The sequence below is a fragment of the Alosa sapidissima genome, chromosome 19 (assembly GCF_018492685.1).
Source record: "Alosa sapidissima isolate fAloSap1 chromosome 19, fAloSap1.pri, whole genome shotgun sequence".
In the NCBI taxonomy this organism is placed as follows: Eukaryota; Metazoa; Chordata; class Actinopteri; order Clupeiformes; family Clupeidae; genus Alosa; species Alosa sapidissima.
Genome location: NC_055975.1, coordinates 24,059,566 through 24,077,264, shown reverse-complemented (window position 1 = coordinate 24,077,264; position 17,699 = coordinate 24,059,566). Strand labels below are relative to the sequence as shown.

The 17,699-nt window shown below is 44.1% G+C and overlaps 1 protein-coding gene and 1 long non-coding RNA gene across 2 annotated transcripts; one reads left to right on the top strand and one right to left on the bottom strand.

The window, feature by feature from the left end:
• Window positions 1-1,106: 1,106 nt before the first annotated feature.
• Window positions 1,107-15,695, top strand: LOC121693638 (hepatitis A virus cellular receptor 1-like). The gene is made up of 3 exons (XM_042073184.1): window positions 1,107-1,308; window positions 14,981-15,293; window positions 15,554-15,695. Exons 1-3 carry the CDS (start codon window positions 1,107-1,109, stop codon window positions 15,693-15,695), a joined length of 657 nt encoding a protein of 218 aa, XP_041929118.1.
• On the bottom strand, window positions 3,529-5,773 carry LOC121693583. The gene is made up of 3 exons (XR_006025542.1): window positions 4,077-5,773; window positions 3,644-3,686; window positions 3,529-3,566 (listed from the first exon to the last, which is right to left on the bottom strand). It is a non-coding gene; the product is annotated as an uncharacterized LOC121693583 (long non-coding RNA).
• Window positions 15,696-17,699: the final 2,004 nt, after the last annotated feature.

Below are 17,699 nucleotides of genomic sequence, written 5' to 3'. Positions count from 1 at the left end.
TCAACATCCAGCATCTCCCAGCCCACTGCAGACACACTGCAGAGAAACGTGGACCATGGATGCTACTTAAGGTCTTCTTTAAAGGCTGCTACCTTCATCATAAGGTGAGGAGCTCATAGACCGGTTTTCACAGGCATGGATTAAGCTACAAGAAAACTTCACTCTCTAAAACTACAACAAACAACAACAACAATTTGCATTTTATATAGCCATTATAGACACACAAAGCACTTCACAGTAAAGGGGGAAACTCACTAACCACCACCAATAGCACCGACCTGGCTGATGCACAGAAGCCATTATTCACCAGTAGGGATGTAACGATAACCGGTATAATGGTAAACCTCGATAAAAATGTTGACGATAACAATTACTGTTTTCATTTCAAATATCAGAATTATCGCAGTTGATTACCACGGTGTGGAAACAGTGTGTTTAATCCTTCCCAGCTTCTTCTGAGCCTGCTTTTGACATACAGTAGGCCTGGTACAATGGAAAAAAAACAAGTACCCTACTGATTCTGTTGTCTAATTGATGGATTAGGTTACATTTTAAAAGAAGGAACATTTTCACAGGGTATCCGTTGGTCTGGCTGCTGGCATAGCCTAAGAGGCCTGATGGATGAAGTATATTGGTCTGTGTGCATCACAGGTGTTCTGACCTCTAATTATTTGTTTAAGAAATTAATATAAAATCGTGGCAACAAAGCCTGATTTCCAGACACTACTTTGTAAAGAGAGTCTGGTCTCTCATGATTGGGAACTCTTCCATCGTAAGAGGTGTAAACTTTGCATTTACTTTGGTTATCCTGGACCAATGATTTCAATCACGTTGATCAGGGATTTCTAATGTTACTTCTTACTTTGCAGCCTAATAGATTTGAGTTTTTCTTAATAAAATATACAAAATGAAATCAAATGTGTTTTGCAAAAAGAAGACTTGTGACATATCCGCTATATTGCTCTGTGTGTGTTAAAGTTAATTTGATCTGAAAAGCTCAATATTGAAGCGAAATGGATTTTTATTGTTTATGCACTCTTATTAAGGAATATAATATTTTAATTCTTTAATTAATTTTAAGTCTTGTAACATTTCTTCTCCAGGTGATGGAGAGGATGCAACTCCACTCGGTGATAGTGCAGTACTTTGACCGCGAGCTGATGCGCAATGTAACAGCGGCGGCGGCGTGCCTCGAGCTCACGCCATCACGCGCAGCTTCAAGGACTGTAGCTCCCGTGGTGAAGTGTGAGAAGAATGAAATGACGGTGAAGCTGCTTGGACGCACTCTGAAGCACGTTTTAGTGTCTGGTGAGTGTACTGCAAATAACCTCCACTAGGCCCAAAGCAAGGTTGTCAACCTCACACTTATGTTCTGTCACACTAGCAAGGAAAAAGTCTGACTTTCAAGTCATCAACTCTGACAGTTTTCTGTATTTTTCTACTTATTTGTCAGACAACATGATGAGATACATGATTTTGAATGTGTCAATACCAGCAGCTCAGCGAAATTTGAGGGTTTATCAGAAGATCTGATGGATATTTTAGATATTACAGCAGTGTTTCCCAAAGGGTGGGTCGCAGGAGATTTTATTTGGGTCGCCAGCACAATTTATGTTGTGTTATAGGCCTAACTGATACCATTTGTCATTTGATACCAGGAAAGCTAACAGTTTTCTATTAGGATGTAGTTTGTTAACTACCACAGTCACAGTTTTGTCATAAAAGCTCATGAAACTGGCGCATGAAACTGGGGGACGAACATGGCTATCTACCTCTCAAAATGAAACGGTTCTGTGGGGCGCCTGCCATGTACAGTACCTCGCAGTTGCAAACTGCAAGGGACATGAATCCGCCTATTTGCACTAACATTAACAGATACTGTACCAGCTCGTCAACTTTACCGATTAAAATCTAGTGACCGTGCTGTCAACTAAAGCAGACATCCATAGACCGGACATAAGGACATTCAATTTGCATGTAGATAGTTTTGATTGTAGATGCAATCTTTAAAGTTAATAGCAACCTCCTCACATTCTTATTTCTGATTTAAAATGCACAACAGTGCATTATATTAGGCTACAATTTAAATGGGCATTTTAAACACTATTTAGATAGATAGATAGATAGATACTTTATTGATCCCCAGGGGAAATTCAAGGTCTCAGTAGCACACACACATTCACTAACAGCAGAAAAAGTAATTAAAAGTATATAATATAAAAACACAACTAAGCAATAAGGACAGTAGAAGATAAAGAATATGCTAAATATACTAAAATACAAATTATACTAACTAACACTTAATCTAAATCAATTCTAAAAACAATTTCTACCAGAAAGACTCAGTAGACAGAATAGAATCAGTTAACAATTTAATTAGTAAAGGAACGGCTTGGATGCAAGCATGATAGAGTCCTGAATAGGTAACAGTCTTTGGCGTAGGCCCCGTCTCGGATCCGTCCAGCGATGAGAGGATCTCGTCTCCTGCCGATGGATGAAGGCAGGGGCGGGGAGCCTACCCCCCACGACGAGACGGGGACCAACTGGTGGTGGTGGCTGAAGGAAGATGTGGTAGGCAGACCGTGCCCGATGGACGTGGACTGCTGGCAGAGGTGGCTGGAGGGGAGGTGGAGGGGACGTCAAAGTCAGCGTACTGAGAAGCAGAAGCAGTGTTAGGTGGTACATATTTAAAGAGCCCACTGAATTCCTATAGGCTAGCGCTGATTGAATGAGTGAATGATCAGATTGCAGGGCTTTCCCGAAAGTAGGCAACGCTAAGATTGGCTCCGTGTAAGCATGGGAGGAGTAAGCTACACTACGAGTCTTCCTAGTAGAACTTTCGCTGAAGCTATCATTTCTACCAGAAAGACTCAGTAGACAGAATAGAATCAGTTAACAATTTAATTAGTAAAGGAACGGCTTGGATGCAAGCATGATAGAGTCCTGAATAGGTAACAGTCTTTGGCGTAGGCCCCGTCTCGGATCCGTCCAGCGATGAGAGGATCTCGTCTCCTGCCGATGGATGAAGGCAGGGGCGGGGAGCCTACCCCTAAAAGGATGAGTGATGCCCGCCAGGGCGGTGACTCAGTAATCTGGTTCTGAGAGGAGCAGAGACATTAGTATACATACAAGATGAATTAAACAGCATGACTGGGCCGGGGTGAAGACGTTGTGCCAGGACGCCGACAGAATTTTAAAGTAGCTAGGTGTTAACCATAAACCTAGGGTTGTAGTGGGGCCCGCAGCATGCTTTCGCTTTAGTGGGATTTAGAAGCTTGACGAGCTGGGCAACCAGCGTCTAGGGCAACCTAGACCAATGCGGAGGCCGGGCAACCGGCGTCCAGGGCAACCTGGACCATAAGCACTTCACGATCTGGGCGCCCAGTGACTAGCAAGCTAGTACATCGTGACGAGCCAGGCCACCGGCATCCAGAGCAACCTGGACTTTAGTGCTTATGCGAGCTGGGCAACCAGCGTCTAGGGCAACCTAGACCACGAGACGTGCCGGGCTACCGGCGTCCAAGGCAACCTGGACCATTAGCTGGGCAACCAGCGTCTAGGGCAACCTAGACCAACGTGACGGCCGGGCGACCGGCATCCAGGGCAACCTGGACCGAACTGGGCAACCAGCGTCTAAGGCAACCTAGACGAGCGTCACGAGCCGGGCAACCGGCGTACGACGCGACCTGAACCATGAGCTGGGCAACCAGCGTCTAGGGCAACCTAGACAGACATGACGGCCGGGCAACCGGCATCCAGGGCCACCTGGACCAAACTGGGCAACCAGCGTCTAGGGCAACCTAGACGAGCGTCATGAGCCGGGCAACCGGCGTCCAAGGCAACCTGGACAGTGAGCTGGGCAACCAGCGTCTAGGGCAACCTAGACCAACGTGACGGCCGGGCGACCGGCATCCAGGGCAACCTGGACCGAACTGGGCAACCAGCGTCTAGGGCAACCTAGACCAACGTGACGGCCGGGCGACCGGCATCCAGGGCAACCTGGACCGAACTGGGCAACCAGCGTCTAGGGCAACCTAGACAGACATGACGGCCGGGCAACCGGCATCCAGGGCCACCTGAACCATGAGCTGGTCAACCAGCGTATAGGGCAACCTAGACCGATGTGATGGCCGGGTGACCAGCATCCAGGGCAACCTGGACCAAACTGGGCAACCAGTGTCTAGGGCAACCTAGACGTGCATCACGAGCCGGGCGACCGGCGAGAAGTGACCTGAACCATAAGCGTCGAACGAGCTGGGCAACCAGTGAAAAGGGCAACATGCCCATGGCTGAGACTAAATCACCACAAGCTACCGGCATGGTGGGCCCCAATATGTTTCAGCGATTAGTGCAAGGCGAATGCCAGAATTTAACCACCGCCACCAGGATTTGTGAAGGTAAAATGAGGTACCTGAGTTAACATGGGAGAGCAACTTCTGAGCATCGAAAATGTCAAGAGGAGTTAGTTTGATGCATCCTGATGGATGACGTGGATAGCCCTTTTTGGCCGGCAGTCTTGGCTGCGCCGATGCGGAATGAGTGAGAAGTGAACCTCTTTGAAGAGAGGTTACATTTAAGCAGCACGTTAGCTAGATGGCTGCTGAAAATCAGGTAAAGTGTGAGCCATAGTTTAAGGTAGTGAACGGGGACCAGGGAAGCAAAACATGGTTAGGGTTAAAAGGTTAAACATGATGTACTCAGAATCAATGCAGGGGAATAGAGCTTGTGGTTGCAGATGCTTGGGACCAGAGCAATGAGTTAGTTGATATGGGTGCTTGAGTATATTCGCTTCGAAGTCATGTGGTTTAATATTTAGGATAGATAAGCATTATGACTAGTTTTGTAGAAGACTAGTGCTTGTGAAGCCAGATGTGTGTTCTGGTTCGATAGCTCACCTGCAGCGGCTAGAGTGAGATGAATGCATTGAGCTGCAGACCCAAGGCCAAGATGGATGCGTGTGAGCTACACCTTAGCACCTGCTCTTGGAAAGCCCCCCAAAATAAGATGAGCAGCATCAGTAATGCGAGGGAAGCATGACCTTGCGACGTAGACAAAGGACTTCAGGACAATTCATGCCTGTATGTGACAGGAGGAAGAAACATATGTAACTGAAATATGACGAGACAACGAACAGATGAGTGCTGGGGTACCACCATGGTGCTTATGCATCTCAGAGTGCAGAGGAGCTCTGAGAATGACTTAACGCGAGCTTGCTATACCAGCTGCACCACTGTGGCAGGATAGTACAGTTTAGAACTGGCTGCTGGAGAGACAATGAGTAAAGGTAGCAATGAGGAGAGAATAAGCAATACATATCGCCCAACTGGATGCAGAAATTATATTAGTCATGCGCCAAGCACTGGCCCCTGAGTGAGTGGAGGGGTGTGCATTCACGTGACATTCCATGTGGCCAGGACATTTTTAATCAAAGCGACTGACAATGTACCCTGGGAATCCAGAGTTCTCACGGAAGCGTTTCCTCAGGGAGAGACTCGAGTCTGGCAAAGAGTATGATGCACGTAACTTTTGCCCCTTGCATCGCGGGGAACCAATATATGTGTAGCTGATATAGCGGGCCAGAGGCGATCTAAACAGATGACAGACGTAGTGTCATCCAATTGCGTCGAAGTCCGGAATCAGGCAGTTAACATTGACCGTATAGCGGTATCCTGAACCATGAGCTGGGCAACCAGCGTCCAGGGCAACCCAGACAGACATGACGGCCGGGCAACCGGCATCCAGGGCACCCTGGACCAAACTGGGCAACCAGCGTCTAGGGCAACCTAGACGAGCGTCATGAGCCGGGCAACCGGCGTCCAAGGCAACCTGGACAGTGAGCTGGGCAACCAGCGTCTAGGGCAACCTAGACCAACGTGACGGCAAACAGGTTAAAGCTAAAACAATTCTCCCACAATGCCAGTGCAATTAAAAACAATTTACAAGGTAGAGCACAATAACGAAAAGTGCATCAGTGAGTGCCGGTTTTACACAGTCAAGAGTCAGTTCTAGACAGGTGATAAGTGCTGGGATTAGGAAGGCTAGTTTTAAGCCGTGCTACAAGAGATATCCTCGAAAGCGCTGGCCTTCGGGAGATTTGTGAAGACGGAGGGATGACCCCCCCTCCAGTATGAACTGGAAACATGATCCACACGATTGCGTGATTCTGTGAACCGGCACTGCCATCCCTGTAAGAAAGTAGATGTTAGTGTGATATGTGGAACTGCTTCTCCATTGACGAACTGCATCCCCTCAACGGAAGAGGGGAGGCATGATGCACCTGCAGGGGTTAGCAAATTAAAGATTGGGAGGAGAATGTAAAGGAACTTGCACGTCCTCCCTGGCACGATCACTTCGGGTGAACATATCTGCCAAAAACAAAACAGCCAAGGCAAAATAGGAGAATGGAAATTAGAGTACACATTTGCAGAGGATCCTGCTAAAACGGCAATTCGAGTCAGCAATCAATGTGACTGATGGCATGACTAGATGGGCTGAAATCACGTGGACACGCAGAGACCCGTTGTGTCTAAAGAGAGTGCCTGAAGGGCGCGGCGTTGGCCTGAAGGAGACTTGAGTCTGCCAGTGATGATGGACCGCTCCGTTTGACCTGCGAGAAGGAAGGAGTGGTTAGACAGGCGACATGTAGCATCGTCATCGGTAAAACAACCAGCCAACGGCTACGTTGGTAGTCGTGATCAACGAACTTCCAGCATAGGCCACCATTTAAACCACAACTAGCAAAATGTAAAATTGCCGACATAATCATGAACAGCCGGTAACCATTAAAACCAATATATGGAGTGCTGAAGCGACCCACTGGTGGGCAGTGAGCAAAGTGAGGCCTGCCATAGAATTCCTAGGAACCCAATACACAATACGGAATCAGAAAAGACATTTTAAACATACAAAAGACGCTAGAAGGATATGTTACATACACGAATACGGGCATTGAAAAGAAAACGCCTATTATTGCCTAGATAATAGCTTGTGTGACATACTGGCAATTGATGACCATGGGCCGGCGTGCCGTCATTTTGGTTCGAGCTTTGGTGTAAGACCCCCCAAAATTGAGAACCCTGATAGCCGAGAACGTCGGGGACGTCACGGCATACCTGGGACATGACAGATCAGCGGTAGCTGAGAGTAGTTTGAGCAACAGCAAGTGCATGCAGAGAATCACCCGAGGAAGGCCGTGTAGACTTCCTACCAGAAGGTATGGGACGCAATCCCAGATGATTAAATGAATGCAACGATGAACTGGCTTCCTGCAGCCATGCACAAGGAGTGATACCTGAACCGAAGGTCCAGCAGACGAGTAGCCTAGCCTAAAGCCTATGCAGCCCAACGAGCAGCGAGGCAAATTAAAAGGCTACACAAAAAGACAACTGGTTTGACGACGCTCAACCAAGGTAGACATCGAGATAACCACAATGAGTGTAGAACATCAATTAAACAGGTCTTAATACAGGGTTGGGTTCAACGGCAGCGTGGTGCAGGCCAGCAATTTACAGCACAAATCGCAAGGATTATAATATCAGCAGGAATTATGTAAGGAGGCTTAAGTGAAAGTTAAACCGTGTCAGACAAGTCAGTTTGTTTGCTGCCCGCCGAATATCGTTGGCAAGCAGGTTGCATGACTGTGGGTAGAGTGTAGCCCAGCTCGAGGAGCTTGGGAAGAAAGCACGATAACCTTACCAACCAGACGCTGAAGCTTGAGAAATTGTTGCCGAAAACGACATGGGCCTGCAACAGAGTTGCGCGAGGACGGCGACCCGGCAGTAGGCTATCGTGAATTGAAGGCTGCAACAGCGTGAGCGTGACTGGCTCCGATAGGCAGAGATTAGCGATGAAGCGACATGCAGTGGCCCTGACTGAAGGACGCACAGGTCTGAACAGCGCAGCAACGAGCGCGGTAGGATTGTAACAAGTAACGCCACTGAGGGCAGAAGGGGCGAATGTAAAAATGCAGAGAGCCCAGGTCCACGCGGAAGCCTGAGCTAGGACGTCAAAGTCAGCGTACTGAGAAGCAGAAGCAGTGTTAGGTGGTACATATTTAAAGAGCCCACTGAATTCCTATAGGCTAGCGCTGATTGAATGAGTGAATGATCAGATTGCAGGGCTTTCCCGAAAGTAGGCAACGCTAAGATTGGCTCCGTGTAAGCATGGGAGGAGTAAGCTACACTACGAGTCTTCCTAGTAGAACTTTCGCTGAAGCTATCATTTCTCTCGTTTTCTACCTCGCTAACTCCAAAGTAAAGGTGCATTCTTCCGGCTATTGCGCAAAAGCCTCTTGTTCTGATATAACGACTATACAATATAATATAATACAACAATACAATATAACGACTTGAGTTATTTGCTGTTTACATCAGAATTGACGTCCACAGTGTTATGGACCCATTTGTCTGCAACGCAACGTAGCCTACAATATTTTAATTAGAAATACAGGAACAGCTTACTATGCTGACGAATGCGCAACATGCGAGAACTCTCGGATGCGCATTAAAACGTATCTTTTCAGTAGTCATTTCCAACTTTTCACGCTGATGGTGCTCAAAATGCAACACAACCGTGTTCAAAGCAGGATCTATCTATCTAGATCCTATAGCAATGTATGGTTGGGGGAGGCATAGAAAAGTTGGAGAACCTGTGGCCTAAAACAATATTGGTGGTTGCAGGGTAGATTTAGAGTGAAATGGGTCGCGATGGTCTGTCATTTTTAAAAAGTGGGTCCCCAGAAAAAAAGTTTGGGAACACTGTATTACAGTGTCATTCTAAATTGAATATTACAATTTTACCATTCAAGATCTCCATGTTGATCAAGGAAAGGATGTCAAACAATGGACAAACAATCGGTTTCTGTATGTCAAAATTAATATTGAGGTAAGATCCCTTTCAATTAATGACTCTCCATTTTAATAGAATAAACCATGCACAAATGTAAAATATTCAGTGTGGTATTCATTACCATGTCATTTTTATATTTATTACCATGAAGTTATACCATTTTTATTACATGGTTTTAACTGTATCTCTTTATTTCTCTCTGCAGAAAGAGCAAGCGTTAACTCTGATTTATCTTGATCTTATTGGAAAACTTAAAAAAGTGACAGTCTCGTGCACCCAGAAAAATAGGTCTACCACCACTGTAGCAGATACTACAACATTGGCTGCTACAACTACACCTGTTCCTACCACCACCCTAGCTGATACTACAACATCGGCTGCTACAACTACACCTGTTCCTACCACCACCCTAGCTGATACTACAACATCGGCTGCTACAACTAAAGCTGTTCCTACCACCACCCTAGCTGATACTACAACATCGGCTGCTACAACTACACCTGTTCCTACCACTACCGTAGCTGATACTACAACATTGGCTGTTACAACTATACCTGTTCCTACCACCACCCTAGCTGATACTACAACATTGGCTGTTACAACTAAACCTGTTCCTACTACAACTACACCTATTCCTACCACCACCATAGCTGATACTACAACTCTGGCTGCTACAACTACAGCTGTTCCTACCACCACCCTAGCTAATACTACAACACTGGCTGCTACAACTACAGCTGTTCCTACCATCACCATTGCTGATACTACAACACTGGCTGTTACAACTACACCTGTTCCTACTACAACTACAGCTGTTCCTACCACCACCCTAGCTGATACTACAACACTGGCTGTTACAACTACACCTGTTCCTACCACCACCGTAGCTGATACTACAACATCGGCTGCTACAACTACAGCTGTTCCTACCACCACCCTAGCTGATACTACAACATCGGCTGCTACAACTACAGCTGTTCCTACCACCACCCTAGCTGATACTACAACATCGGCTGCTACAACTACACCTGTTCCTACCACCACCGTAGCTGATACTACAACATTGGCTGTTACAACTAAACCTGTTCCTACCACCACCCTAGCTGATACTACAACATTGGCTGCTACAACTACAGCTGTTCCTACCACCACCCTAGCTGATACTAAAACATTGGCTGCTACAACTACACCTGTTCTTACCACCACCGTAGCTGATACTACAACATCGGCTGCTACAACTACACCTGTTCCTACCACCACCGTAGCTGATACTACAACATCGGCTGCTACAACTACACCGGTTCCTACCACCACCCTAGCTGATACTACAACATTGGCTGCTACAACTACAGCTGTTCCTACCACCACCGTAGCTGATACTACAACATTGCCAACAAGCCCCACTGAGGAGTTTGGGCGCTTTTGGGAGTTTTGGGGTTTCCCAGACATTCCATCAGGGCCCTACAGACCACCTGGAGTTATGGAAGCACCTGAGTTAACTACATAGTCTCCTGCAACAGAGCCTGTGACAACAGCATAGGATCCCACTAATAGCATCACAACTACTGTAACTACTGTAGCTGACACTACAACATTGGCTGCTACAACTACAGCTGTTCCTACCACCACCCTAGCTGATACTACAACATTGGCTGCTACAACTACAGCTGTTCCTACCACCACCCTAGCTGATACTACAACATTGGCTGTTACAACTACACCTGTTCTTACCACCACCCTAGCTGATACTACAACACTGGCTGCTAATACTACAGCTGTTCCTACCACCACCGTAGCTGATACTACAACATTGGCTGCTACAACAACATTGGCTGTTACAACTACACCTGCATGTGGATAATCCTGAAAACAATTATGCCAAGGAATTCATTGCACTAATCGATACTTTCTCCCTAACACAGCATGTACAGGGGCCAACACACTCTCTCGGCCATACCCTCGACCTTGTTATCACAAAGGGTCTCGATGTCTCTACAGCTGTTAAAGACCTGGCCTTATCTGATCATTTCTGCGTGTTCTTTGATGTGTCTATGTCCCCACACACTCAAAACACAGCTATGACGGTAAAAAGGAGAATCATAAATGATCAGACAAGTGCTCTCTTTGAGCAAGCACTTTCACTAAAGTCAAGTCAACTGTCAGACTCTGAAGACTTATTTGATCACTTTAATGCAAAAATGGCAAACATTATGGATAACATTGCTCCATTACAATTCAAGAAAGTTAAGGACAAACAGAAAGCACCATGGAGGCAAAATCCAGCAGTTAAACTTCTAAAAAGAGAGTGTAGGAAGACTGAAAGAAAATGGCGTGAATACAAACTTCAGATCCACTATGAAATCCATAAAGAGATGCTCCGCACATATAACTCTGAAATATGCAAAGCAAGACAGTCTTTCTTTTCTAACATTATCAATAGAAGTTCAAATAACACTCGTATTCTATTTTCAACTGTTGATAAGTTAACAAATCCCCCCTCACAATTAGCGCCTGAACTTCTCTCAACTAATAAATGCAATGAGTTTTCATCTTTTTTTAAAGGTAAAATTGACAAAATCAGACTCAACATATCTGCTCAATTACAAATTCAACAACCTGAACTTCCAGCAACAAACAGAGGGAAACTAAACTTGATGTCAGAGTTCAGCTTGATAGACTACGAAACACTTGAAAAAACGGTACAGAATCTCAGCTCTTCCACATGTGTCTTAGACACTCTGCCTACCAATTTCTTCAAAACTGTTTTTCACCTCATAGCGGCGGATGTCCTTCAAATTGTAAATGTATCACTGCTGTCTGGCACCTTTCCTAAGTCACTGAAAACAGCTGTTGTAAAGCCACTTCTCAAGAAGAATAACCTGGATGCCTCCATGCTAAACAATTACAGGCCCATATCCAATCTACCTTTTATTGGCAAAATTATTGAAAAATTAGTCTTTAATCAATTAACCACCTTCCTAACATCAAATGGGTATTTTGATTACTTTCAGTCTGGTTTTCGGGCAAATCACAGCACTGAAACAGCTCTCATTAAAGTTTCCAATGACATACGCCTCAATACAGATTCAGGTAAAACATCAGTCCTAGTGCTACTGGACCTTAGTGCAGCATTTGACACTGTTGATCACAATATTTTACTACACAGACTAGAACACTGGGTTGGATTTACAGGCATAGTTATCAGCTGGCTAAAATCATATCTACAAGAAAGGAGCTTCTTTGTTGCCATCGGAAACTGTACCTCAACACCAACGTCCTTGACCTGTGGTGTTCCCCAGGGGTCGATCTTGGGGCCACTATTATTCAACCTCTATATGCTCCCACTTGGACAAATCATTCAAAATAATTTGATTTCATATCATAGCTATGCAGATGACACACAAATTTACTTAGCTCTATCACCAAACGACTATGGTCCTCTTGAATCTATGTGTCAGTGTATAGAACAAATCAACACCTGGATGTCTCAAAATTTTCTTCAGCTGAACAAAGAAAAAACTGAAGTAATTATATTTGGTAAAAATGAGGAAAGACTTAGGGTTGCCACTCTCCTTGACACAAAAGGGTTGAAGGCAAAGGATACTGTTAAAAATCTTGATGTATTAATTGACAGTGATCTAAATTTCAACAGCCACATGAAAGCGATAACTAAATCAGCTTTTTACCACCTCAAAAATATTGCCAAACTCAGAGGGCTGATGTCAAAACATGACTTAGAAAAACTCATTCATGCATTTATCTCCAGCAGGGTTGATTACTGCAATGGACTGTTCACAGGCCTTCCTAAAAAGACTATTAAACAGCTTCAGGTGATACAAAATGCAGCAGCTAGGATTCTAACAAAAACTAAAAGAACTGACCACATTACTCCAATTCTTAAGTCCTTGCACTGGCTTCCAGTAAGTCACAGAATTGACTTTAAAGCACTATTGCTTGTTTATAAATCAGTAAATGGAGCAGGACCTAAATACTTGTCAGACATGCTTCAGCAGTACACACCTTCTCATCCTCTCAGGTCCCAGGTGAAAAACCTGCTAGTAAAACCTACAGTTAGAACTAAACATGGTGAAGTAGCTTTTAGCTGCTATGCGGCTCAGCTGTGGAACCAACTTTCGGATGACATTAAAAAGGCCCCAACTGTAGCCAGTTTTAAATCTAGACTTAAGACCAAACTGTTCTCAGATGCTTTCTGCTAACTGTGCCGAGTTACAAATTCTGAATCTGCATTGATAATTATTCTACTTTGTCTTTTATTACTTTTTTTTTTTTTTTTTTTTTTTACTACTTTTGCCTTTGTTTTTGCTTACTAATTATTCTTTATTTTTAAATGATTTTACCTTGTGTTTTATGTTTTCTTTTTATTTTTACCTTTTAACTATTCTTTGACTATATTGCCCTTCTGTGCTTTTATTTGTTAATATTGTTTGGTTTTGTTTATGTAAAGCACATTGAATGACCTCTGTGTATGAAATGTGCTATATAAATAAACTTGACTTGACTTGACTTGACTTGACCTGTTCCTACCACCACCCTAGCTGATACTACAACACTGGCTGCTACAACTACACCTGTTCCTACCACCACCGTAGCTGATACTACAACATTGGCTGCTACAACTACAGCTGTTCTTACCACCACCCTAGCTGATACTACAACATTGGCTGCTACAACTACACCTGTTCCTACCACCACCCTAGCTGATACTACAACATTGGCTGCTACAACTACACCTGTTCCTACCACCACCCTAGCTGATACTACAACATTGGCTGCTACAACTAAACCTGTTCCTACCACCACCGTAGCTGATCCTACAACATTGGCTGCTACAACTAAACCTGTTCCTACCACCACCGTAGCTGATACTACAACATTAGCTGTTACAACTAAACCTGTTCCTACCACCACCGTAGCTGATACTAAAACATCGGCTGCTAGAACTACAGCTGTTCCTACCACAACTACACCTGTTCTTACCACCACCGTAGCTGATACTACAACATCGGCTGATACAACTACACCTGTTCTTACCACCACCGTAGCTGATACTACAACATCGGCTGCTACAACTACAGCTGTTCCTACCACCACCGTAGCTGATACTACAACATCGGCTGCTACAACTACACCTGTTCCTACCACCACCGTAGCTGATACTACAACATTGGCTGCTACAACTACAGCTGTTCCTACCACCACCCTAGCTGATACTACAACATCGGCTGCTACAACTACACCTGTTCCTACCACCACCCTAGCTGATACTACAACATTGGCTGCTACAACTACACCTTTTCCTACTACAACATCAATTGATACAACTACAAACATTCATTCAACTTCAGCAACTACTGCAGTTGCCACAACTACAGGTACAGTGATGGCCAAAAGTATTGGCACCCATGCTAAAGTTGACTGAAAAGAGGAATATAAAACCATCTTTTGGAAATTGGATCTTAATGCCTTAAGTGAAAAATGAGGAAATATCTAACCTTTAAGGACACCAATTTTCTTAGTGAATGAATAATGTATCATAAATAAATAAATGTTCTTCCTTAAAATACATACATAAGTATTCCCACCCCTATGTTAAATTCCCATAGAGACAGGCAGATTTTTATTTTTAAAGGCCAGTTGTTTCATGGATCCAGAATACTGTGCATCAGTTACCTTGGCCTTTGGAATTAAAATAGCCCCACATCATCACATACCCTTCACCATACCTAGAGATTGGTATGGTGTTATTTCAGTTAGCCTATTAGCTGGTTGGATTTGCATTGAATGCAAATCAAACCAGCTAATGCAAATCAAACCAGCTAATAGGCTAACTGAAATTCTAACATTTGTTTGTATTCTTCCCATTTTTGGGGGACAGCTCAGGATCAGTTGTCGCAGATCTCAAAATCATTTTCAATTCTACCTCACCACCCGATGTTGCCGAAATTGGCAATGTTATTCAAACTGCAAAAAATAGTGGCGATTTAACAATCGACATTATGTCCTTTGCATTTGCCGGTATGTGACAGACATTCTGAAATTGGTTTAATGGATATGAAAGAAGTGAATGACTACTGCTAAAAGACAAAGTACATCTCTTTGTATGTGTCCACAGATACAACCACAGGAGCCCCAGTCACTACAACATCCGTCCATCCGTCCGTTCCTACCACTACGGTACCCGACACTACAACATCAGAAGTGACCACTACGTCTCTTCCTACCACTACGGTACCCGACACTACAACATCAGAAGTGACCACTACGTCCGTCCCTACCACTACGGTACCCGACACTACAACATCAGAAGTGACCGCTACGTCTCTTCCTACCACTACGGTACCCGACACTACAACATCAGAAGTGACCGCTACGTCTCTTCCTACCACTACGGTACCCGACACTACAACATCAGAAGTGACCACTACGTCCGTCCCTGCAACAACAGCAGGCACTACCACATATGCCCCTTCTTCAACACCTGTTACAACATCCATCCCTGCAACAACAGCAGATACCACCACACATGCACCTTTGACAGCAACAGTCACTGATATCACTGCCACAATGTCAGCAGCTACATCTACCCCTATTGCTACATCAACAGCTAATACAGAGGCAACATCTAAATCTTCGACAAATGCACCCTCTACATACCCTGTTACAACATCTGAATCTACAACAAAAGGAGAAACAACAACAGTTGGACCCTCTACAGCAGATGCTGGTACAATAAGCCCATCTACATCTATTGCCACAACCTCTGCCTCTTCAACAGCTCCAGCTGCTGTGTCAACATCACAATCTGCAACATCTACAGACTCTCTTGACATCTCAACAGCACCTGTTACAACTACATCTGATCCTACAACTACTTCAGCTTCTACTTCCACTTCTACAACAGCTGATGTTACATCAGAGGATACTACAACATCTGACGCTGTCACTACATCAGTATCTGGTACAACATCTAACTGAACATCCTATAGCTGATGACACAACCAGGGGCGTCGCTAGCTATTTAAAACATTCGGGGCTAGAGCCCAGAACTTAGAGACCTTTTTATCCGGGGGTTCGGGGGTTTGTCCCCCGAGAGATTTTGAAAATCGGGCTGATGAACATGCAATTTTAACCTACTTTGAGAATGAAAAGGAAGGCCAATTGTAATGACTCACGTGACGGCATTCTGAATATTTTGATGTTTAAAGACCGTGTAAGGAGAACTCTTCTGCCAAAGTGCACCACATACAACACCCAAAATAGGACATTAAAATAGCCTGTAGAATAAACATCGTCATGCACCTCTGTCAAGTGCACAGGTGTGAGCGTTCGTCTCGGGATAAACATTTGGACGTCATCCCCTTCAATTAATGGGCTATGGGTGCCTTGAAAACAATGCATTTGGGTTGTGTAGGCTATCACAAACTTTTGCCCAAAGAAAAAGTTCCATTCTGTCAAAATCAAGCCCAACATGCATTGCTTGGAAGCCCCCTCAAACGAGGTCAGGTTTACCATATTTACTGCGCATGTGATTCAATAGTAAATCACGATATATTGAAACTGAGCTGATCGAAATGTCCTCCTGGGTTGCGGGAGATGATGACACACTGTGAGTTTCTACTTCTTGTCCCTGCTCTGCCCTTTTTTTTCTCTAAAGAAACTTCTAATATCCATTTGTCCTTCTGTACACTTATTTCGCTAAGGCTAGTTAGTCTAAGCACGAAACAGCAATGCGTAATAGCGTAGAGGAGAATTGAAATTGCAACATTTTGCAACAAATCCAAAAAATCCAAATCCAAATCCAGATCACGTCAAATTTTCTTGCATTGCTGTTAACGCACACAATGGACACAAACATAAAAGTCTCTTCTACGGGGCTATTTATTTCATTCACGATTAGAGTTTTTGTTGTTGTTGACGGCCCATAGATCCGGGGCTATCCCCAGAGGATCCGGGGCTATAGCCCCGAATGCCCAGGTCTAACGACGCCACTGGACACAACTACATGAATTGTTACTGCATGATTCTACTGTATCAGTATCTTTTAAGTATATATACTCTTTTGATCCTGTGAGGGAAATTTAGTCTCTGCATTTATCTTACATATATCACCTGACTCATTACTGTGAGACAGCAAGGGTGACAACTTGCCTTATGTTAGCTTCTCTGTTCATGACCACCTCTTGACCGTGCCTTCTTGATAACCCCAATGAAATGCTCTTGAAGGTTGTTCTGTTGCTGGTGATTTTGGTTTTGACGGTACATATGCTTGGTTGATGATTGGCAGTTGTGTGAAATCCCCTACCTATAGCAGAATGAATTGATCTCTCCTGTGTATTTGAAATTCCTTTTGGATAGTAGTTCTGGTCTGTGGTTAGCATCTATATCAGATGAATTCTTACCTTTGTCTGCAGGATTACTTGCAGTTGTCAGAGGACAAAAGATATAAAAAAAGAAAGATATATCATGTGTCACACAGTTTATTATGACCACCACCCTAGTGAAATGGCAGTCATATAGGTTTAATCAGAGTTTTGATGATGATTTTTGTTTTGATCCGTCACCCACACGCTGCACAGAACCTGCTTTTTTTTTTTTTTTGAACATTATGTTTATTGGATTTTTCAAAATGTACACATCATACACATACACATAACTCTTATCAGGATCTACATATATGCATGTGCACAAGTACACACCTATACATATATACACATATACTGTACATATACGTCCATGTCAAGAAAAAAAAAAAAGAAAAGAAAAGCAAAAAAAGGTAGATGATTTTCGAGGTATTCAGTAAATTGACCCCATAGTTTGTAAAAGCTCTCAAT

Bases quoted from the DNA above. Each gene is read 5' to 3' on its own strand.
- LOC121693638 (XM_042073184.1), top strand. From the start codon at position 1,107: ATGGAGAGGATGCAACTCCACTCGGTGATAGTGCAGTACTTTGACCGC. The intron at 1,309-14,980 runs GTGAGTGTACTG...ATGTGTCCACAG, and splicing joins GAAGCACGTTTTAGTGTCTG to ATACAACCACAGGAGCCCCA. The intron at 15,294-15,553 runs GTCCGTCCCTGC...CTACAACAAAAG, and splicing joins ACATCAGAAGTGACCACTAC to GAGAAACAACAACAGTTGGA.